Consider the following 24,283-nt stretch of genomic DNA (forward strand, 5'->3'; position numbering starts at 1 on the left):
TTTTCCACGGGTCGCAGGGAGCCGCTGGATTCAGGCGACGACGCGACGCAAGACCGTGGCATATATTATTATGTGAAGTCCCTACAAGAGACCTATGTCCAGCAAAGAGTATAATGTGTTTGTTTGCCCTAAAATAAACTGGTTCGGAATGCCGTTCCTACCGAGAAGAACCAGTTGCAACTCAAAGCGTTATTTGCAGATCAAATTATTTTTTATTTGCATACATGCAAAAATGACACAGAGTATAATTTGTTATAGTCTCTGATGGAGACCGATATGATAATTTGTATTCCACAAAATTAAAAAGCTCTTACGAGATTTATATCTAAACTCAAGTGAAAGATGTCACGAGCATTTTCTAGGAATATAAATTGTAGGAGGGAGTACAGGAGTACAGTAGGTACCTACCTACTTACCTATACTAAAATCTAAAACCTGAAACCCTGAAACATGTATTAAAACACATGCAAATTGTATTATTTTATTTATTAATAACATAGAAGGCAAAGTAACAACCAGATGACCAAAACATCATAACAAAATTACATATTATTTTTCTTACTAGACATTAACAGTTTGTTTACAATGTACTTAAAACTATTTTTAAATGGCACAAATTAGATTATTATTACTCATCACTGCCTTAAAATTAGGTTTAATAAATAGGCGCCAAAATAAAAAGAATACGGCAGAAATCAATAACTGTTAGCCGCAAAAAATTTACTACATTACAACATTTATAGAGAGACAGCCAGCGTGTGCCAGGCCTTCGTTATTTCATAAAAGCTGAAAACTCTGTGTATTGTTCCCAAAACAGAGAGGAACTATCAGCGACTAAAACTACAAACTTTCAGCTTTTATAAAATAATGTAGGTCTAGCACTTAGTCCATTATACGGCAGCCACTAAGGCAGAAAGGGCCAAGAGGCGCAAATATGAAAATATAGAAAATAATTTCATATTTGTGCCTTTTGGAGTGGAGACCATGGGTTCGTGGGGCGAGGATGCCAGATCCTGTTTTAAGGACCTGTCATCCCGTCTTGTGGAGTCCACGGGTGACCGGAAATCTGGCAGTTACCTTGGTCAGCATATTAGTCTGGCCATTCAACGAGGTAACGCAGCCAGCGTTCTGGGCACCCTGCCTCGTTACAGTGATTTGGATGATATTTTTGTTTTATAATTTTTATATTTAAGTATTTTTAACATTTGTGAAAATCTGTATTATTACTTTCTGAATAAAGTCCATTATAGTCAATTTTTCTTTATCATTTTAAAGCTTAGGCTAATAAACTTGTTTGTAATGCATTTAATTTTTTTGAGATTTTATTTATAGTAAACATTATTTTGTTGCATTTTCAATTGTTCAACTTGAAGAGTAAGCATTCTATTTGCTTCAACTAATGAATTCTGGTTTTGCTCCAAGTTGTGAACTTGCTGATTTAACCTGTTTAGCTGTTTCTCTAAATATAATTTTTGTTTAGTCAATGCCATCATGATATGAAGGAAATAGTTTCTGTTATCATCAGCAACATCTGAGATGAAATCTTTCAATTCATCAACCACTTTTGAGTCTATATTATTATTTGCTTTTTTGACATCACTTGATGACTTTCCATTTGTTAAATTACCATTCAGAAATTTGTTATCCTCTTGGGTACAATTTGGAATAAACAAAGGTGATGGAAGGACAAAATTTTCACCCGCACTATTATTTACTGGTGTTGAAACTTTACTCATGTTTCTTTCTGTATTGCCTCTCAGTTCATGCTTCTCGCTGTTTCTTTCAAAATTGAAGTCTAGGTCATTATCAAAATTATTAGATTCATCTACTAAGCCAACTGTTACAAGAAACGAGCTCAGATCAGCTTTGTTATCAGTGCCAGGAGTGGAGAAATTTACATTATGGCTTGGTGGAGTGTCATTCATGAAAAATATGTCAGATGACCTCCCTGCAGTAGGTGTTTTAATTTTTGGAACAGATACTGTTTCTACTTCTTCTTTGAGGCTTATATCGGTTATCATCTTCTTCCTTGCAGGCTGAAAAGCTACTTTACTGACTTGTTGGTTGTGTCCCTTTAGAATTTTTAAGGGCCCGCTTAAATTTCTAAGATCATATACAAGGACATCTGCGTTTTTACTTCCCAGTGCAACTAGATTATCTGTGTTCACAGCTATTGATGTTAAAGTATGTGAAGTTTTCACTGTTGAGACAATGTTTTGCAGTCTTATATCATAAACTTGTATAATTTTGTCGAATCCACTTGACAGCATTACATCTTTGTTTATAAGTGAAAAGGCAAAGTCGCTGACGGGTGAAGCATGAATATTTTCAAAGAAGGCTTTGTCTTTATTAGTGGTTATGTCTCTGAGTATGACGTGACCTTCATCAGTAGCTAATCCTATTAACGATCGCGATTCGTGATGGAACTTCATAGCAGAAATACTTTTGGAGCATGTCAGTTTAACAGTTAAAACTGGGATGTTGGACACAAGACCGTAAATAACTGTTTCTCCATTCGCCATTGTTGCAGCAAGACTGGTGTTTTTGGCATTATAACTTAGGATTTGTACACACGATGGATGAGATGGTGTTGGAAATGTTTTAGTAATTGTCTTATTTTTTGTGTCCCATATTTTTACATTGCCACTTTTTGTGCCAACTGCAATGTTACGGTGGCCATCTCTATGGAAGCTTGCTGACCAGGTGTCTTTTAATGGAATGTGCTGTAAGCTTCGGACATCACGATCTGTTGGACTTAAAATTTCAACCAATCCTACTGAATTAACCTGTAAAATTTAGAAGCAATAACTGTCAAATCAATCTTTTAAATCCATATTATAAATGCAAAAGTGTGTCGGACTGCTAGCTTTTCACTGCCTATGCAATTAACTGATTTTGACCTGCACGGAGATAGCTATTAGCTATAGATAAGCCAGGGACGGAAATAGGCTACTTTTTATCCTAGAAAATCAGAGTTCCCAGATTATAAAAACCTAAATCTACCAGAATGAAGTTGTGGGGATCATCTATATTTTAGTAATAATAGATTAATATTTAGTATGCTATTTTTATTTATGTAATACACCTTAATAGATTTTTAGTATAGGAAAGGACGATTTTAGAGCAGAATATTTAAGAATACATTGAAAATTACCTGTAAAATGTATTTACTGTCGTCGCTCCAAGTTAGATCTCGCATAATACCATCGTAACACCCGTTACTTATTTTTAAGTCCCAACTGCTCGTGTCGTGAAGTAACAAACGTGAACTAACGGATGATAAATACATCTTAAATAATTTATATTTCTAACAGTTATTAACACTTGAATCTTAAAATTTTATAAATTAAATTGATTCTTTTCAAATGAAAATATATATTCAACCGACCAACTCAAATAAATTTTGACATGTTTGACATGTTTTGAAGACGTTTTTTTAATCTGGTTTTATGGCTCTGGAGTCTAGCCTTTTTGAGCTTGGAATAAAAAAAAAAAGTAGTTTCTACCACAGAGGCGTTCTATTATTATTTCTCCACCCATGGTTCTAGTCAGTCATATCTAGTCTGCAATCAATAACCATAATAAGATGCCCATGGACGTATTATAAAGAACATGGCGATATGATGCCAATAACTTGCTCATTAGCGAAATCGTAGTGTTGTTGGAGTCATGTCGTGTAAGTATGTCATTATGAAATCCGCACATATTATGTATTTTTTGTGTGTTGTCTGCCAAACAAGTGTCAATTACAATTTACAATAATTGAACTGTCAACGTCTGATGATTTACTTGTGACGTGTACTTACAATTTTTATGTTGCGGATTGCAATTATCTAATTTTGTAAGTAGATTTATTAATTTTAAGCAATATTTGACTTGAGTAACTATTTCAGTTATGAAATATTAGTTTTACCATTCTATTTCTTGAATACTTACATGACTTTATTTGTAGGTTATTAACGCCTAAAAAGACGCCGGTTTACAGAGATGTTTTTATGATTATTTCAGGTTTTTGAAGGATTAAGACGAGAATAAAGATACAATAATGATCACGGATATCCAGTTGGCTGTGTTCTCAAACATTCTGGGTGTATCGATCTTTTTATTGGTCATCCTTTATCATTACATCAGCGCAAACAGTTCGAAATAAAACATGGTAAGATAATATGGGTAAGATTTATTATAATTTACTGATTTCTGGTTTTTAACGACCTTTCTGTTCTTGCCATTTTTTTAGGTGTCCCAGAAGAACCGAATGAAACCTTATTTACTAAGCAAATCTAGTGAACTGATCTCAATGTAGCTTAGAGTAACTGTTTTATTATGTAAAGTAAATATAATATATTAAGTACTTGCCATATTGTTGTAAATATGAGAGTAATACAGACTATAGCTTCACTTCTGTTGGGTCTCCTTCGATTTTATACATTTAACTTTGTTTTTGTCTGTATTGGTGTAAATGACTGAGTCTTTAAGAAGTCTTAAGTCTTTGGGGTTTTAGTCAGGGGATCTGGGGTACGAGGCCACGCACCTCTAACTTTTCAGAGTATTATGAGTTTTTAGCAAACTGAAGAAAACCTTGTAAGAAAACCTGCATACATGACAGTCAAACCCTTTTCGTTCTGAAAAAGACCCTTATTCATTAGTGAGCCCGCTATGGGTTGTTGATTATGATGACGATGATTACATTTTTTAAAATAACAACAGCGAGCAAACAAGCAGACGGGTTACATAATGTTAAGTGATTACTGCTGCGGATGAACATTTGCAGTACCAAAGGAACTGCCAATGCCAATCAATAGTTTTTGATTGAATGTTTTTGTTACAGATTTTCCAGGGGAACCAAATTATTATGGAGCTACAATAATGTGTGATTCTGCTAAGTGTATAATAATTAAGATGTTAAATAAATTAAGATACACCTAAACTGTTTCTTTACTTTACAGTCCTCCTCTCCTTCTCCCCCCACTCTATGCTTTACGAACGTGATTTTTTTATTACCTTGACTGGTCACTTACCACCTGGTGGTAAGTGACGATACAGTCTTAAGATGGAAGCGTGCTAACCTGGAAGGGGTATGGCAGTTCTTATTAAACCAATACCGCTTTGATTTCTACACGGCATAGTACCGGAACGCTAAATCTCTTGGCGGCAAGGCTTTGCCGGTAAGGTGTCTCGACAGCCTGAGGCTCCCACCAGACCAAATTTAGAACCAACAATTCCAAACCCCTGCCGGATATCGAACCCGGGACTACCCACTAATAAGACCACAGCGCTTACCACTGCGCCAGGGAAGTCCTTAACATGAGCCGCATATCACTTGCTTTAATGGTGAAGGAAAACATCGTGAGGAATCCTGAGAGTTCTCCATAATGTTCTAAAAGGTATGTGAAACCTGCCAATCTGCACTTGGCTAGCGTGGTGAACTATGGCCTAAGCCCTCTTTCCGAGAGGAGATCCATGCTCAGTAGTGGCTGGCCATGGGTTCATCATAAATCATAATCAATACAAGTCAACATAGATTGAGTAGGTACCTAAGCAGTGACAGACAGACAAACAAATAGAAGTCGTGAATCGTTATTTATAAAAAAACTGGCCAAGTGCGAGTCAGACTCGCGCACCGAGGGTTACGTACTCGGGTATTTTTTTCGACATTTTGCACGACAAATCAAAACCTGTTGTGCATAAAAATAAAATCTTTTTCGAAGAATAGGTAGGTAATAGATTTTATCACTTTCTGCCAGAATTTGACTTATAAAGATTGCAAACATTTTGATTGTGTTTCTTTGATGACAATTTTGTTAGAAAGATGCGCTTCTTCTTTATCGGTCCATCCAATTGAAAGATAGTAATTTTGCGTACTAGCTATATTTTCTTCAACAATATTTAGTTCGCAGCGCGCAGAACTAAAATATAATACCTACAATAGGTACTATATTTATGGTAATGTTGGCAACCCTACGTGACAGACAGACAGACAAATAAATAGTAGTCGTGAATCTTCATTTAAAAAAGTTTTTTTCGCGCACTGAAAAATAGTAAATTGCCGTTGAAAGCGCTAAGATTGCTTTTTATTACCGGTTTTATTGCCATTCGGTATAATTTATCGGCCGGTCAGCTTCATTCGGCTTCGGGGGGCGATTATCGAGGCACTACATTATGTGTAATCCTTGTGTCGGGAAAGATTAATTCGACGTATGTTTTCATCGTTTTCACCATGAATTTTCTTTATTGAAATACTCTTAGCTTTTAACTGGACTTCCTAGCACAGTGGTCTTGTAAGCGGGTCGTAGGTAGCTATCAGGTTCTATTTACGATAGAGGCAAACAAAATCAACTCCTATTGGCGGTGTTTCCACTAGATTACAACATGGGTTATTCAAGGGACGGACCAACAAAATCTTAAAAGGCCGGCAATGCATCGGAGGTTCCTCTGGTGCTGCAAATATTTAAGGGCGAAGGTAATCACTTAACATGAGGTGACCCGTCTGTTCGTTTGCTCGCTATTTTTTTTATAAGTACAAAAAAGAGGCAATTCGCTAGGTAAGATCGCAGTCAAGGCATTTGTCATCGAATAAAAAATTGTGCATCCCCCGTGAATAAGGAACGTTCACTGTAAACACAAGCCGCCATTTGTGCAGTTAAAAAGTTCAGAAATAGGTGTTTTGTAAGGTCTAGCTCGCGTCTTCCCTAATTTCCCATGAGGCGGCTCACCGCGGACCGCAAACTGTGATAATAAACAACCCAGCGGTATACAGAGTAATACAACTTCGAGTTTCTTATTTTTTTTTATTCAGGCTGAAAAAAATTCGTTAGCGTTCAAGCAAGTGATGTTTAACTGCTTAAAACTGCTGCTTCTAAGCGTAAGAGGTGCCTTGGTCTGCGTGGATATAAGTTTTTTAATCCCACGGGAACTCTGAGTTTCCGGCATAATGACGTGTTTAGTCACGGTATATGCAGTACCCAGTGGCGTGCAGTTCACAGATGCATAAAAGCACTGCTTACCCAAATTTAGATAGCTTCATGCTCATTTTTCATCATGACAGTTAATAAAAAGGTGTACGATAACTAAATAATGCCTACCCTAGCTTAGAATCCTGTGCACGCCACTGGGCCAGTACCAGCCAGGTAACCTCCCCGTGTGCCTGAGTGTTGCGGGTAACAGCAGTGCTTGGGCCGGTGTACCCTGGTAACATGGTTAACAATTTCTCTTCATGAGATATTGTTAGCCATGGCTAATTGACCTGGCAGGGAGGGAGTGTTGTCCACGCGTCCCTCTCAGTGACCCGAGCAGAGGGCGCAGTAGACGCACCCATGGGGCATAACCCCAGGAGCGGAGGGTGTGGCTGTGTTGGGTGGTCGGTGATGAGTGTTTCATCACCCATCCAATCACTGGCTATCCCACCGGTTTCTTGCCTGTCCAGTTTGGTGACGGTCGAGGGAGATGTTGAAAATGGGGAACGTGGGAGGGAATTGCCCTCCCCGCGAACCCTAGCCCTGTGGAAGATGGAGACGGGATGGTCCATCGTTTACAGTATGGTCCTCGGGTTGGTTGGCGTCCTGTGGTTCTGGCATTCCTCTTACGGTGTTTGGGGGCACGTAGCGTCCCAGTGGTGGGACTGCGGTGGCGGATATCCACTGGCGGGGTAACGAGACGTCGGTCCCTTGTGCTCCGTCGTCAGCGGAGGGATGGAACTTCGTGAGGTTTTTAGTCAGTAGGAGTCTGACATAACCCGTGCCCATGGCCGGTGGTATCCATGACGGATTTTCCTCACAATAAAAAAAAGGTATAAGCTATGTCCATTCCATATTTTAGCCAAATCCGTCCTGTAGTTTTTTGTCTAAAAGAGTAACAAACCGTTCCTCGTTACAAAGTAACAAACAAACGCCCGCATCTTGAGTCGCACGATTTGTCTTTCGTGTGTACGTGTTATGCGGAGTTTCATATCACCTATAATAATAAAAAAGATTAAGTGGCAATATTAATAGTTATGTGGCGACAATTTATATTTAATGTAGTAAAAAAACGACTTAGATAAATTAATTAACGTGTGTTCTACATTTTCATGATAAAATTAAATTATTTGCATAAGCGATTATTCATAGGCCTATGGCCTTAAGCTGGGTAGATAGGTATAAAATGCGTGAACTTAACTAAATTCTTATAACGAAGGAAGAACTGAAGGTGAGTGTTTGTTGGTGAAATAGTTTCGTAGACATTAAAATATCATTGGCGCTGATGGCTACGGCGTAGAGGGGACACAAAGATAACCCAAATTAAATAAATACTAATTGTCTTTTTACTATTTTCGCCATTTTACACGATAAATCATAAACCATGCCTAAAAATAAATGAAAAAATGTATGAGAATGTATAGGTAAAGCCCTTTCATATGATACCCCACTTGGTATAGTTATCTAACTTTGAAAATTGAAACACATTTTAATTTTTTTTATATTTGTGCTATAAGACCTACCTACCAAACACGATTCAACGGGAAGTACCCTATAGGTTTTATTGACAGACACGACAGACGGACAGACATACAGATAGACCGACAGTCAGACAGACAGACCACAAAGTGGTCCTATACGGGTTCCGTTTTTAACCCCCGACCAAAAAAGAGGGGTGTTATAAGTTTGACGTGTGTATGTGTGTATCTGTCTGTGGCATCGTAGCTCCTAAACTAATAAACCGATTTTAATTTAGTTTTTTTTTGTTTGAAAGGTGGCTTGATCGAGAGTGTTCTTAGCCATAAGTCAAGAAAATCGGTTCAGCCGTTTGAAAGTTATCAGCTCTTTTCTAGTTATTACTGTAACCTTCACTTGTCGGGGGTGTTATAAATTTTTAATTTAGGTACACTTGTTCCTTTTGAGGTACGGAACCCTGAAAAAGACGTATAAGTAGTTAACCCGAGCAAAGTTAGGGCGGTTCATTGTAATATCGTGCGAATTTTTCAGTTATTTCTCGGCCCAGAGTTGCCAACATCACAATGAAGCTGATACTAGCGTGTACAGCGGTGGTGCTGCTGTCGACAGCGGTGGAGCTGGCGAGGACGTCGTGGCGTCGGAAGAACTCTATCGCCCAGGTCTTCAGAACCGCGAATGTCACCCCCGTACCACAACAGATGCTTGAAGTAAGAAACAGCGATTCATTTGGCAAAAGGTTTTTCTGAATGAGACGAATGTGTCAGGAGTAGGATAACTATAGGGTTTATTTATTATCTACTAGAAGATGCCCGCGACTTCGTCCGCGTGGATGTAGGTTATTGAAGATCCCGTTGTAACTGTTTCATTTTCCGGGATAAAAAGTTGTCTATGTCAATAACATGGACGCAAGTTACCTTCGTACCTTTCATATAAATCGGTTGAACGGATGGATCTTTAGGAATCCCGTGGGAACTTTTTGATTTTCCGGGATAAAAAGTAGCCTATGTCTGTCCCCGGGATATAAGCTAACTCTGTACCTTTTGTCAGAATCGGTTGAACTATTAGGCCGTGAAAAGGTAGCAGACAGACAGACAGGCACACTTTCGCATCTATAATATTAGTATGGATTAAATTATTTATTATAAGTACAAATTATAATATTTATTAGTACCAGTTTATAATTTTTTTTTACTATAGTTTTTTTTTGTAGACACACAGTATTAAGGTAGAAGCGACGGGCCTGCACGCGAAATTCAAATTTAATTTGGTTTTTCGCATTTTTTAAACTAATACAACAACGTAGGCTAATGGCATTATCAGAATTAGTCAGAATCAGTCGATACTACAGCTAATTTCTTAACCTGGACGCTTTCAAGTAAAGATTTTTATTTTTATATAAACCTGTGAGGATGATACTGCCATTGTCGCAATTGAAAATGCCATAATTGCACCTTAACTTAAAATATTGTTTGTCTTAGTATTATTTGTCATTCACAGGTATACTTTGGAGAGCAAGAATTAATGCCAGGAACTGAAATATGCCCAGAAGATGCAATCGAGATGCCCACTATTTCATTTGACTTCGATCCTGACTGTTATTATACGTTTTTGACAATAAGTATGTCACTAATTATTAAAGTTGCTTTTTTGAGTCTGTAGAACGCACTTTGACTTTGCTCAGGCTTAAGTTTCTGTTAAAACGAGGTGGATTTATGTCAGCGATATAACGCTGTCTCGTTTTAACAGCCTTATGGTACCTAGGTAATGGTATTATGCACCTAAGTAATGGTGCAGTCAAAGATGGAAGAGGCCTGCCTGGATTACTACCTATATTATAAATGCGAAAGTGTTTGTTTGTTTGTTGGTGTGTCCTTCAATCATAACATTTTTACAGACATTGACTATTCACTCCCTCGTCTTCCTGTACTAAATCCTGCCTTGTTAACCCTGACTGTCAACATTTATGGCGACTCAGACGGTCTGATGTTGGAGGACGCGTGCGAAATAGCGACTTGGGTTGGACCGACACCCGCACCCGGCACTGGAATGAACCGTTACGTTCTGTACGTTTTTAAACAATGCGGGGCCATTGACGCTACTAATGAGACACTCCTCAGGTAAGCCAATATACACTAATAATAAAAGAGGTTAAAGTATTTGAGTTTGGATGTAGGAGATAATCTTGAGTCGCAGGGAGCCGCTGAATTCAGGCGGCGCAAGACCGTGGCGTGTCCAGCAGTGAAGCTCTATCGGTTGATAATGATGATGATGGCTCACCATCATGTTTTTTATGTCATAGGTGGATTATGTTATCGACTATGAACCGACTCATAAAATATTGCAGATGGATAAAACGAAACCCTGTAGAACAATAAAAAACCGGCCAAGTGCGAGTCAGACTCGCGTACTGAGGGTTCCGTACTCGGGTATTTTTTCCAACATTTTGCACGATAAATTAAAAACTAATGCATAAAAATAAATAAAAATCTATTTTAGAATGTATGCCCTTTCATATGATACCCAACTTGGTATAGTTATCTTACTTTGAAAATTGAAACACATTTTAATTTTTTTTAATGATGTAACCAAAAATTTGCGGTTTTCAGATTTATTCCTGTACTTGTACTTATAAGACCTATCTACCTTCCAAATTTCATGATTCTAGGTCAACGGGAAGTACCCTATAGGTTTCTTGACAGACACGACGGACAGACAGACAGACAACAAAGTGATCCTATAAGGGTTTCGTTTTTCCTTTTGAGAACCATAAAAATGGAATAATCAGCGTAATAAATTGAAGCGCGTCAGAAGTGTAACATTGATTTCTGCTTACAGCTATCAAACCGACCGTCTAGGCTTCCCGTTTGAGGAGTTCGTGGAAACCTATGAGCTCTATCCTCTAGCCGGCAACATCTTCACGGCGCAGTACCCTGTATGTGGTTGTACACTTTGATTGGAAGATTTCGCTTTCAATTCTTTTCCTCTTCCCTGAAAACTAACTGCTGAATGTAAAAAGAATATTTGTGCAAGTCTAACGAGGCAGCTCTTAAGTTGAAAATAATAAACACAACAACTTTCATCATCAATGTTATCGTATGGTTTTTGGATCTTATGTAAACTTGCTATGCCATAGAAAAGCTTAAATTGAATGGACTAATCGTTCAGTGATTAAATTCAAATCATTCAATTCGTTCTTCGAAATAAAGCAATATACAGCGAAGTAATATTAGAAGGACGAGGCGAAGCCAAGGACTTTCAAAGTGATTTTAAAAGGATGAGGCGCTAGCGGAATCCTTCTGAACGAGGCTGTTCATTGCTATTTCAACCGAGACTTGTGTACTACTTTTATCTTATTTGTGAGGAAACAATAAAAAATGAATTCAAGAAAAAAATTATATTGCAGTTTGTACAGTTAGTCAACGATATAATTGAACACTTTGGCAAAGTAAAACGTTATTCTTATTTACTAAACAACTTTGAAATTGTATTAATAAACATATTATATGAAAAAGTCCGTGTTTATTTTCATTCGCGCCAGTTTAATTGTGAGCAGTCTTGTTCTATTTTAAACTCTTGTAATCTCTTTGCTCTATAATAAGTATAATTGATCAAATATGCGCATTCTCCTTTATAACCTCTTTGTTTTATAATCCATATCTATACTAATATTATAAATGCGAAAGTGTGTCTGTCTGTCTGTCTGCTACCTTTTCACGGCTCAACAGTTTAACCGATTCTGACGAAAATCAAAGAGTTCCCACGGGATTCCCAAAAACCCGTCCGCTTAACCGATTTGTATGAAATTTGGTACCGAGGTAGTTTGCGTCCCTGTAATTGATATAGGCAACTTTTTATCCCGGAAAATCGAACAGTTCCCAAGGGATCTTTAAAAACCTAAATCCACGCAGATGAAGTCGTGGGCATCCTCTAGTAATAAATATTTAATAACATTAGTACACGTAATAATAAATATTAGGTACATGTAACTAAAAACCCTGATAGAGTGTATTTAAAGAGCCCGGTAACAAACTGGTGGTTTTTGAAATGCACTCAGTATGAAAATGCCAGCAAAATCTAAGTATTAAGGTTAATAAAGTAAGTGAGGCCCAACATTAGAGTCACCCGGCAACCGATTCGATCCGTCTGCGGATCGCCTCGCTCGGAGTTGATATAATGACCAGTAGAATTCCATTAAGAGGGGTCTCTCAACACGTACAAACGTAGTTCGTCTCTCATTGGAATACTAACCAATCATACTCAATGGAATTTTGTAGAAACGTTCCGGGAACCAATATCTATGCCTGCGGTTTTCTAGATTTTCGTTAAAATATTCGGTTTCAAAGTTACGCGGTCTTAAAAATTCACATACAAATCTTTGAGCCCCTGTAATTTTAAAACTACATATTTTTAGAAAAATCTAAAACACCACAGGCACAGATATTAGTTTTTAGAATATGTCTGCAAAATTTCATGGACTTTGGTTGCTTAATATTCAAATGAAATTGGGGCTACGATTGTATGGAGCGAGTGACGGAGAGACCCCTCATAAAAAATAATAACTGCAAGAGTCTGACCATTCCGTACCGATGATTTTGAAGTTTGAGACATGGGAAATGAGACTAAAATTATCAGTTTCAAAAAACCTGTCGGTATACCTAAGCTTTTTTGAAAATCACCCTTCAAGGCTCAATAGGGAATGAAAGTTTGTATGAGAAAATTTTATATACCGTCATTATTAATTTGGAATTCAGAAGGGAGGGGGTTTCTAGAATTCATACATCAGCGACCGCGTTTAAGCAAGCGCGACGCCCTCCAGCACGATGGACCGACGATATGAAGCGGCTGGCGGGAAGTGGCTGGATGAGGAAGGCTGAGGACCGGGTGTGGTGGCGCTCTTTAGGGAAGGCCTATGTCCAACAGTGAACGTCCGCAGGATGATGATGATGATGATGACACATCAGCTAAGAAAGGATTTTCCAAAGTTCCACCCCTAAGACTGTAAAACGGGGTTTGAAGATTGTATGAAAGTCGTACCCATGAAAGCTGTAAGTTCAACCACCTAGAATTCTTAGGGTTTCATACAATTTTGGTAATAAAGAAACTCTTATCGTGACACTAAGTGAGTGAATAAGGCTTTTTACAGTGGGGAAAATTACTCAATCTCATAAGAAATTAGAAATTGTACGCGGACGAAGTCAGAGAGAATTCCTAGTTAGTGAAATTAAAGGTTTTTCAACATGAAGTGTTATTACTTTACTGAATAGGAAACTTTACTCGGGAGAGATCTTTAGTGGGGAAAGTGGAAAAACTTTAAGTATATTTTTGCGTTTAGTGCTTAATAGTATATTTATTTACAAGTATGGAAAGGCTGTCATTGCAAAGAGTACCGACAAATGTCTACCCGAGCCGAGCCGTCAAGTTGCAATGACGGTTCCGCACGTGTACTGAACGACTATTTTTAATACAGTTGCGAAAGAATAAAGCAATTTAATAAAATAATAAAAACAATAAACTCAACTAATTTAATTTAATTTAATTTAAAACAACTTCATTTTTAATAGATAGAAAAAAAACTAGGGTCGAAATTACTCACTCATCGAATTTTACTCATTGTCAACAAACAAACTCGCAAAGAAAATTTCTGAAAAATGGCGCCAACCGTAGAATATAAGCAGAGTTTTTTTTTCTTCACCCATTCTGATAGGCAAAGGGAACTATGCCCATACAGCCAAGTCTTGACTAGAAGTTTTTTATTGATATGAAATGAAAATGAAATTTAATGAGATGAAATGAAATGAAACCTAACCAAACTCATTCAATCAAATCATTAAATCTGATATTGAAACAAATTAGTAGCTTCTTTTTAGAAATATACGTATTTGCATGAATCATAAAAACTTCTATGAATTTTTTAGTAAAAACTTCATGGTTGGTTTTTCTTTTTAATAGACATTATTTTGACAGTTGGGAAAGAGAACGCACGAGTGCGGGAAAGGTAAAAAAAAAGCATGAGTATGTAATAGAATAGCCCACATCCCGAACGTTACCTGGAAGGGGTATGGCAGTTTTTATTAAACCAATACCGCTTTGATTTCTACAACGGCATAGTACCGGAACGCTAAATCGCTTGGCGGCACGGCTTTGCCGGTAAGGTGTCTCGACACAGCCTAAGGCTCCCACCAGACCCGACCCGAAATATAGAAACTAAAAAATTCCAAACCCCTGCCGGAAATCGAACCCGGGACCACCCATTAATAAGACCACTGCGCTACACTGCGCTAGGGAAGTCCTTAACATAAGCCGCATATCACGTGCTTTAACGGTGAAGGAAAACATCATGAGGTGTTGGTAAAATGGAACGCAGCCCATAGACGACATATTCAATTGACTATCTGCCATTGGCAACACTGCTATCTAATCTTTGGTCTCCGCCGCGTAATAAAGTTTGTTCTCTTGTATTTTGTGAATATATTTAAATAATTATAAATTCTAAGCCCGTGTTTTAATTTACATCTCATCATGAGGAATTCTGAGAGTTCCTCATAATGTTCTAAAAGTTATGTTAAACCTGCCAATCTACACTCGGCCAGCGTGGTGAACTTTGGCCTAAGCCCTCCTCGTTCCGAGAGGAGATCCATGCTCAGTAGTGGCTGGCCATGGGTTCATCATAAATCATAATCAATACAAGTCAACATAGATTGAGTAGGTACCTAAGCTATAAGCGAGGAATGCTCATACTGCGGAGAAAAGGACACTCCACAACATGCTATATTTGAGTGCCGTGTGTTTGAACAAGAGAGAAACTTAGTAGATGGAAAAGAAGATAAGCTAAATCCAAAAAACCTTATACCCAGAATGTTGAAGAACGAAGAAGAATGGGAAAGACATGCTAAGCTAATCAAACATATAATAAAAACGAGAGAAGATGATGAATGGGAGAGGCCAAACCCCATGCCCTAGAAAACAGCTGCCTTCCTGATGCAATGCTTCGTGCAATTCCGGGAGCGGAGATATCGAAGAGTGGAGGAGGTTTTTAGTCCGTAGGTCACTGCGCAACATCTGCAGTGGAGTCGGGCATGCCAGACGGTATCCATGAGGATTTTCCTCCTCCCAATAAAAAAAAAAAAAAAAAAGGTACCTAAGCAGTGACAGACAGACAAATAGAAGTCGTGAATCGTCATTTATAAAAAAACTGGCTAAGTGCGAGTCAGACTCGCGCACCGAGGGTTCCGTACTCGGGTATTTTTCCGACATTTTGCACGACAAATCAAAACCTGTTATGCATAAAAATAATTTTTTTTTCAAGGAGTAGGTAGGTAATAGATTTTATCACTTTCTGCCAGGATTTGGCTTCTAAAGATTGCAAACATTTTGATTGTGTTTCTTTGATGTCAATTTTGTTAGAAAGATGCGCTTCTTCTTTCTCGGTCCATCCAATTGAAAGATACTAATTTTGCGTACTATCTATATTTTCTTCAACAATATTTAGTTCGTAGCGCGCAGAACTGATAACGCAAACTGTGATAATAAACAACCCAGCGGTATACAGAGTAATACAACTTCGAGTTTCTTATTTTTTTTATTCAGGCTGAAAAAAATTTGTTAGCGTTCAAGCAAGTGATGTTTGACTGCTTAAAACGCACATTGCTTCTAAGCGTAAGAGGTGCCCACGACTTAGTCTGCGTGGACATAAGTTTTTTAATCCCACGGGAACTCTGAGTTGCCGGCATAATGACGTGTTTAGTCACGGTATATGCAGTACCAGTACCAGCCAGGTAACCTCCCCGTGTGCCTGAGTGTTGCGGGTAACAGCAGTGCTTGGGCCGGTGTACCCTGGTAACATGGTTAACAATTTCTCTTCATGAGATATTGTTAGCCATGGCTAATTGACCTGGCATAGCCCCAGGAGCGGAAGGTGTGGCTGTGTTGGGTAGTCGGTGATGAGTAGTTCACCATCCATCCAATCACTGGCTATCCCACCGGTTTCTTGCCTGTTCAGTTTAGTGACGGTCGAGGGAGATGTTGAAAATGGGGAACGTGAGAGGGAATTGCCCTCCCCGCGAACCCTAGCCCTGTGGATGATGGAGACGGAATGGTCCATCGTTTACATTGTGGTCCTAGGGTTGGTTGGCGTGCTGTGGTTCTGGCATTCCTCTAACGGTGTTTGGGGGCACGTAGCGTCCCAGTGGTGGGACTGCGGTGGCGGATATCCACTGGCGGGGTAACGAGACGTCGGTCCCTTGTGCTCCGTCGTCAGCGGAGGGATGGAACTTCGTGAGGTTTCCGTTTAGGAGTCCGACATAACCCGTGCCCATGGCCGGTGGTATCCATGATGGATTTTCCTCACAATAAAAAAAAGGTATAAGCTATGTCCATTCCATATTTTAGCCAAATCCGTCCTGTAGTTTTTGTCTGAAAGAGTAACAAACCGTTCCTCGTTACAAAGTAACAAACAAACAAACAGACGGCAAGATCTTGAGTCGCACAATTTGTCTTTGTTAGTTTGTACGTTTTATGCGGAGTTTCTTATTACCTATAATAAAAAAAAGATTAAGTGGCAATATTAATAGTTATGTGGCGACAATTTATATTTTATTTGGTAAAAAAACGACTTAGATAAATTAATTAACGTGTGTTCTACATTTCATGATAAAATTAAATTATTTGCATAAGCGAGTATTCATAGGCCCATGGCTTTAAGCTGGGTAGATAGGTATAAAATGCGTGAACTCAACTAAATTCTTATAACGAAGGAAGAACTGAAGGTGAGTGTTTGTTGGTGAAATAGTTTCGTAGACATTAAAACCCACCAAAAACATTTCATGTAAAAAGTTAGCCAAGACTCACAAGTTCATAATGTTTTCACTGTTAAAAAGTTATGAGATCTCTAGTAGAGCCAAGCCCCTAGCTGATCTTAGATTTGTGCTGGCCATGGGACCTATCCCAAGTCCAAAGTAATATAGCTCTTAAATGTTCTTGACTATATCACATTTATAACAATAAATAACAAATCACTCTACTTACAAGCTCTGATTCTACAAACCCTATATCTTGGTAAAAAAGTACGGTTTGGCCGTTTAATAACTTTTAACGTTTAATATGTTATGTCATGTAATAGTTTTACGAACATTAAACGGCCAAGCCGTACTTTTTTTACCAAGATATAGGGTTTGTAGAATCAGAGCTTGTAAGTAGAGTGATTTGTTATTTATTGTTATAAATGTGATATAGTCAAGAACATTTAAGAGCTATATTACTTTGGACTTGGGATAGGTCCCATGGCCAGCACAAATCTAAGATCAGCTAGGGGCTTGGCTCTACTAGAGATCTCATAACTTTTTAACAGTGAAAACATTATGAACTTGTGAGTCTTGGCTAACTTTTTACATGAAATGTTTTTGGTGGGATTTCATTTCTTTTTGGCAGGTGCCCTAAATTTTTTTTGGATCTATTTCTTGTAGGTACATCATTTTCATGGCCCACTCTCTATCGTTACCTCTTTTTTTAAAAGCTTTTATTCAACTTGCAATGTACTCGTATGTAAGTATATTTGTTCGGGTGGAATCTTGCAACTCAATTTTGAAGCAGATATACCAAATTTCAGTCTTTTAGGACTTCAGGAAACACAGATACTTGGTACGTTTGATAAATCTGCCACGGACATCTTATCATGTAAACTTTAGTATTCGAGCAACAGATTTTACAGATATGCATCTCATATACGAGGGGATGAAGGGGGACCCGATTTCTTAATTTATCTGTTGTTCATAATTCTTGAAATTTGTACTTAATGCCAAATTTCAGTCTTCTAGGACTTCGGGAAGTACCCTAGAATTACAGACTAGAAGTTTTGACTGTCAATAAATCTGAAACTATAAAAGTTAGACAATTGATACTCAATGCGTTTAATTAATTTGCCAAGGACATCTTATCCTGAAAATATCAGCATTCTAGCGACAGAATTTACAGATTTGCTTTACTCATAAGAGGCGTAGAGGGGGGAAAATTCCAATTTCTCAATTTTTCTGTAGTTTGTATGCAATTTCTAGTCTACACACCAAATTTCAGCCTTCTAGGACTTCGGAAATTACCCTAGAATTACAGACTAGAAGTTTTGACTGTCAATAAATCTGAAACTATAAAAGCTAGACAATTGATACTCAATGCGTTTAATCAATCTGCCAAGGACATCTTATCCTGAAAATATCAGCATTCTAGCGACAGAATTTACAGATTTGCTTTACTCATAAGAGGCGTAGAGGGGGGGCATTGCCAATTTCTTAATTTTCCTGTAGTTTGTATGCAATTTCTAGTCTACACACCAAATTTCAGCCTTCTAGGACTTCGGGAAGTACCCTAGAATTACAGACTAGAAGTTTTGACTGTCAATAAATCTGAAACTATAAAAGCTAGACAATTGATACTCAATGAGTTTAATTAATTTGCCAAGGACATCTTATCCTGAAAATATCAGCATTCTAGCGACAGAATTTACAGATTTGCTTTACTCATAAGAGTCGTAGAGGGGGGGCATTGCCAATTTCTTAATTTTTCTGTAGTTTGTATGCAATTTCTAGTCTACATACCAACTTTCAGCCTTCTAGGACTTCGGGAAGTACCCTAGAATTACAGACTAGAAGTTTTGACTGTCAATAAATCTGAAACTATAAAAGCTAGACAATTGATACTTAATGAGTTTAATCAATTTGCCAAGGACATCTTATCCTGAAAATATCAGAATTCTAGCGACAGAATTTACAGATTTGCTTTACTCATAAGAGGCGTAGAGGGGGGGCATTGCCAATTTCTTAATTTTCCTGTAGTTTGTATGCAATTTCTAGTCTACATACCAAATTTCAGCCTTCTAGGACTTCTGGAAGTACCCTAGAATTACAGACTATGAATTGTGATGATCATCAGTGAGGGACGAAAACGGCGTATTTTAGGTATCAATAAATCTATAACCATAAAAGCTAGATATTTGATACTTAGTATATTTGGTAAATTTGCTGAGGACACCTTATACTGAAAATTTCAGCTTTCTAGCGTCATCCAGACCGAAGTTATGACGGGTCGAAAATACGGCGAAACACTTCGAGAAAAAGGTACTACGTAGCGCCCCGGCCGCCGTTTGGCTCGTCTTGGCGGGGGCACTGCCGTGCCCCCTGATATCATTGGCGCTGATGGCTACGGTGTAGAGGGGACACATAAAGATTACCCAAATTAAATAAATACTTGTCTTTTTACTATTTCCGCCATTTTACACGATAAATCATAAACCATGCCTAAAAATAAATGAAAAAATGTTTCAGAATGTACAGATTAAGCCCTTTCATATGATACCCCACTTGGTATAGTTATCTAACTTTGAAAATTGAAACACATTTTTTTTTTATATTTGTGCTATAAGACCTACCCACCAAACACGATTCAACGGGAAGTACCCTATAGGTTTTATTGACAGACACGACAGACGGACAGACAGACAGACATACAGATAGACCGACAGTCAGACAGACAGACCACAAAGTGGTCCTATACGGGTTCCGTTTTTCCTTTTGAGGTACGGAACCCTGAAAAAGATGTATAAGTAGTTAACCCGAGCAAAGTTAGGGCGGTTCATTGTAATATCGTGCGAATTTTTCAGTAATTTCTCGGTCCAGTGTTGCCAACATCACAATGAAACTGATACTAGCGTGTACAGCGGTGGTGCTGCTGTCGACAGCGGTGGAGCTGGCGAGGACGGCGTGGCGTCGGAAGAACTCCATCGCCCAGGTCTTCAAAACCGCGAATGTCACGACCCTCGTACCACAACAGATGCTTGAAGTAAGAAACAGCGATTCATTTGGCAAAAGGTTTTTCTGAATGAGACGAATGCGTCAGGAGTAGGATAACTGTAGGGTTTATAATATATTATTATTAATAAATAATTATTATAAGTACAGATTATAATATTTATTATTACCAGTTTATATTAATTTTTATTTTTATTTTTATTTTATTAAGTACAGTTTTATTTTGGAGACACACAGTATTAAAGCTAAACTACAGGTAACACACACATAAAACACAGAAACCACAACTGTCTCCAAATGTTAAACACCAAATAACCAGGTATGAAAATGCGCGTAGGTACCAAAATGAAAAGAAAAAAAGGTAAGTTACAAACAAAGAAACAAAAACGAAACAAAAGTGACTAGTGCATAGCTAGTCAGTTTTTTTAAAAACAGTTTACATTTATTTTAAACCTATTTACTCTAGTTTTATTTTAAATTTGTTTATTCCACGCGGACGAAGTCGCGTTAAGGTGGAAGCGACGGGCCTGCCCGCGAAATTCAAATTTAATTTGGTTTTTCACAATTTGTCAACTAATACGACAACGTAGGCTTATGGTATTTTAATTGCGACAGTGGCAGTATCATCCTCACAGGTTTATATAAAAATCTTTACTTGAAAGGGTCCGGTTTAAGAAATTAGTCATATTGAGTAACTCACGTCAAACTCATTATTTTGACGAATTTCTTAAACTAAACAGTTTCATGTAAAGATTTTTATGTAAACCTGTGAAGATGATACTGCCATTGGCGGAATTAGAATACCATTGTCGTATTAGTTAACAAATTGCGAAAAACCAAATTAAATTAGAATTTCGCGGTTAGACCCGTTTAGTGCACCTTAACTTAAAGTAGGATCTACACTCGCGGCGCGAACGGCCGCGAAAGCCCGCGACATCTGCGAAACACGAGTGTAGATGTTGTTCACGCCTTCGCGTTCGCGCTTCGCGCCTTTCCCCGATCAGTGTCGGTTTTTGGTCCGCGACAAAGGGTTTGCGGCGCGAACGTGAACGCATCGTCAACGACGAACAAGACTGTGAAGATTTGCGAGTGTGGAGGGACACAGTTCACGCGTGGATCGCGGCATACACTCACGGCGCGACTTCACGTGCGAGTGTAGAGCCGGCTCTAAAGTATTATTTGTCATTCACAGGTATACTTTGGAGAGCAAGAATTAATGTCAGGAACTGAAATATGCCCAGAAGATGCAATCGAGATGCCCACTATTTCATTTGACTTCGATCCCGACTGTTATTATACGTTTTTGACAATAAGTATGTCACTAATTATTAAAGTTGCTTTTTTGAGTCTGTAGAACGCACTTTGACTTTGCTCAGGCTTAAGTTTCTGTTAAAACGAGGTGGATTTATGTCAGCGATATAACGCTGTCTCGTTTTAACAGCCTAATGGTACCTAGGTAATGGTATTATGTACCTAGGTAATGGTGCAGTCAAAGATGGAAGAGGCCTGCCTGGAAGCGATTTCTACACGGCAGAGATTATTATTACTACCTATATTATAAATACGAAAGTGTTTGTTTGTTTGTTGGTTTGTCCTTCAATCATAACATTTTTTACAGACATTGACTATTCACTCCCTCGTCTTCCTGTACTAAATCCTGCCTTGTTAACCCTGACTGTCAACATTTATGGCGACTCAGACGCGTGCGAAATAGCGACTTGGGTTGGACTGACACCCGCACTCGGCAGTGGACTGAACCGTTACGTTCTGTACCTTTTTAAACAATGCGGGGCCATTGACGCTACTAATGAGACACTCCTCAGGTAAGCCAATATACACTAATAATAAAAGAGGTTAAAGTATTTGAGTTTGGATGTAGGAGATAATCTCGAGTCGCAGGGAGCCGCTGAATTCAGGCGGCGCAAGACCGTGGCGTGTCCAGCAGTGAAGCTCTATCGGTTGATAATGATGATGATGGCTCACCATCATGTTTTTTATGTCATAGGTGGATTATGTTATCGACTATGAACCGACTCATAAAATATTGCAGATGGATAAAACGGAACCCTGTAGAACAATAAAAAACCGGCCAAGTGCGAGTCAGACTCGCGTACTGAGGGTTCCGTACTCGGGTATTTTTTCCAACATTTTGCACGATAAATTAAAAACTAATGCATAAAAATAAATAAAAATCTATTTTAGAATGTATGCCCTTTCATATGATACCCAACTTGGTATAGTTATCTTACTTTGAAAATTGAAACACATTTTAATTTTTTTTAATGATGTAACCAAAAATTTGCGGTTTTCAGATTTATTCCTGTACTTGTACTTATAAGACCTACCTACCTTCCAAATTTCATGATTCTAGGTCAACGGGAAGTACCCTATAGGTTTCTTGACAGACACGACGGACAGACAGACAGACAACAAAGTGATCCTATAAGGGTTTCGTTTTTCCTTTTGAGAACCATAAAAATGGAATAATCAGCGTAATAGTAACAGCGTAACCTTGATTTCTGCTTACAGCTATCAAACCGACCGCCTGGGCTTCCCGTTTGAGGAGTTCGTGGAAACCTATGAGCTCTATCCTCTAGCCGGCAACATCTTCACGGCGCAGTACCCTGTATGTGGTTGTACTCTTTGATTGGAAGATTTCGCTTTCAATTCTTTTCCTCTTCCCTGAAAACTAACTGCTGAATGTAAAAAGAATATTTGTGCAAGTCTAACGAGGCAGCTCTTAAGTTGAAAATAATAAACACAACAACTGTCATCATCAATGTTATCGTATGGTTTTTGGATCTTATGTAAACTTGCTATGCCATAGAAAAGCTTAAATTGAATAGACTAATCGTTCAGTGATTAAATTCAAATCATTCAATTCGTTCTTCGAAATAAAGCAATATACAGCGAAGTAATATTAGAAGGACGAGGCGAAGCCAAGGACTTTCAAAGTGATTTTAAAAGGATGAGGCGCTAGCGGAATCCTTCTGAACGAGGCTGTTCATTGCTATTTCAACCGAGACTTGTGTAGTACTTTTATCTTATTTGTGAGGAAACAATAAAAAATGAATTCAAGAAAAAACTTATATTGCAGTTTGTACAGTTAGTCCACGATAATTGAACACTTTGGCAAAGTAAAACGTTATTCTTCTTTTACTAAACAACTTTGAAATTGTATTAATAAACATATTATATGAAAAAGTCCGTGTTTATTTTCATTCGCGCCAGTTTAATTGTGAGCAGTCTTGTTCTATTTTAAACTCTTGTAATCTCTTTGCTCTATAATATTAATTGATCAAATATGCGCATTCTCCTTTATAACCTCTTTGTTTTATAATCCATATCCATACTAATATTATAAATGCGAAAGTGTGTCTGTCTGTCTGTCTGCTACCTTTTCACGGCCCAACAGTTTAACCGATTCTGACGAAAATCAAAGAGTTCCCATGGGATTCCCAAAAACCCGTCCGCTTAACCGATTTGTATGAAAGGTACCGAGGTAGCTTGCGTCCCTGTAATTGATATAGGCAACTTTTTATCCCGGAAAATCGAACAGTTCCCACGGGATTTTTAAAAACCTAAATCCACGCAGATGAAGTCGTGGGCATCCTCTAGTAATAAATATTTAATAATATTAGTACACGTAATAATAAATATTACGTGTAACTAAAAACCCTGATAGAGTGTAGGTATTTAGAGAGTCCGGTATCAAACTGGTGGTTTTTGAAATGCACTCAGTATGAAAATGCCCAGCAAAATCTAAGTAGGTTAATAAGGTAAGTTAGGCCCAACTTAGTCACTCGGCAACCGACCTGTACCGCCTCAACTCGCGCGGTTAGTATTCTTTATATGGACTTCTATGAACATACGCTCACTACACACGTCCTGAACATACGCTCACTACACACGTCCTGAACATACGCTCACTACACACGTCCTGAACATACGCTCACTACACACGTCCTGAACATACGCTCACTACACACGGCCTGAACATACGCTCACTACACACGTCCTGAACATACGCTCACTACACACGGCCTGAACATACGCTCA

The 24,283-nt window shown here is 38.3% G+C and overlaps 3 protein-coding genes across 4 annotated transcripts in view; 2 read left to right on the forward strand and 1 right to left on the reverse strand.

Moving 5' to 3' along the window:
• Positions 1 to 467: 467 nt before the first annotated feature.
• Positions 468 to 3,408, reverse strand: LOC123875533. The gene is made up of 3 exons (XM_045921410.1): positions 3,155 to 3,408; positions 1,252 to 2,786; positions 468 to 744 (listed from the first exon to the last, which is right to left on the reverse strand). Exons 1-2 carry the CDS (start codon positions 3,287 to 3,289, stop codon positions 1,323 to 1,325), a joined length of 1,599 nt encoding a protein of 532 aa, XP_045777366.1. The 5' UTR covers positions 3,290 to 3,408; the 3' UTR covers positions 468 to 744; positions 1,252 to 1,322.
• A 331-nt stretch (positions 3,409 to 3,739) lies between these two features.
• Positions 3,740 to 4,927, forward strand: LOC123875546 (dolichyl-diphosphooligosaccharide--protein glycosyltransferase subunit 4). Of its 2 annotated transcripts, none has more exons than XM_045921432.1 (3): positions 3,740 to 3,841; positions 4,009 to 4,170; positions 4,829 to 4,927. In XM_045921432.1, the coding sequence occupies exon 2, from the start codon at positions 4,046 to 4,048 to the stop codon at positions 4,148 to 4,150; it is 105 nt and encodes a 34-aa protein (XP_045777388.1). In that variant the 5' UTR covers positions 3,740 to 3,841; positions 4,009 to 4,045; the 3' UTR covers positions 4,151 to 4,170; positions 4,829 to 4,927. The 2 variants fall into 2 exon arrangements, with proteins under 2 accessions (XP_045777388.1, XP_045777389.1); XM_045921433.1 differs by having other exon boundaries at positions 4,009 to 4,156.
• A 4,065-nt stretch (positions 4,928 to 8,992) lies between these two features.
• LOC123875871 (protein D1-like) overlaps positions 8,993 to 24,283 on the forward strand; it is a 30,469-nt gene continuing 15,178 nt past the window's right edge. The window contains exon 1 of the mRNA XM_045921929.1: positions 8,993 to 9,136. Within this exon, the coding sequence (XP_045777885.1) occupies positions 8,993 to 9,136 (144 nt within the window). The remainder of the gene's footprint in view (positions 9,137 to 24,283) is intronic.

The sequence above is a fragment of the Maniola jurtina genome, chromosome 20 (genome assembly GCF_905333055.1).
Source record: "Maniola jurtina chromosome 20, ilManJurt1.1, whole genome shotgun sequence".
In the NCBI taxonomy this organism is placed as follows: Eukaryota; Metazoa; Arthropoda; class Insecta; order Lepidoptera; family Nymphalidae; genus Maniola; species Maniola jurtina.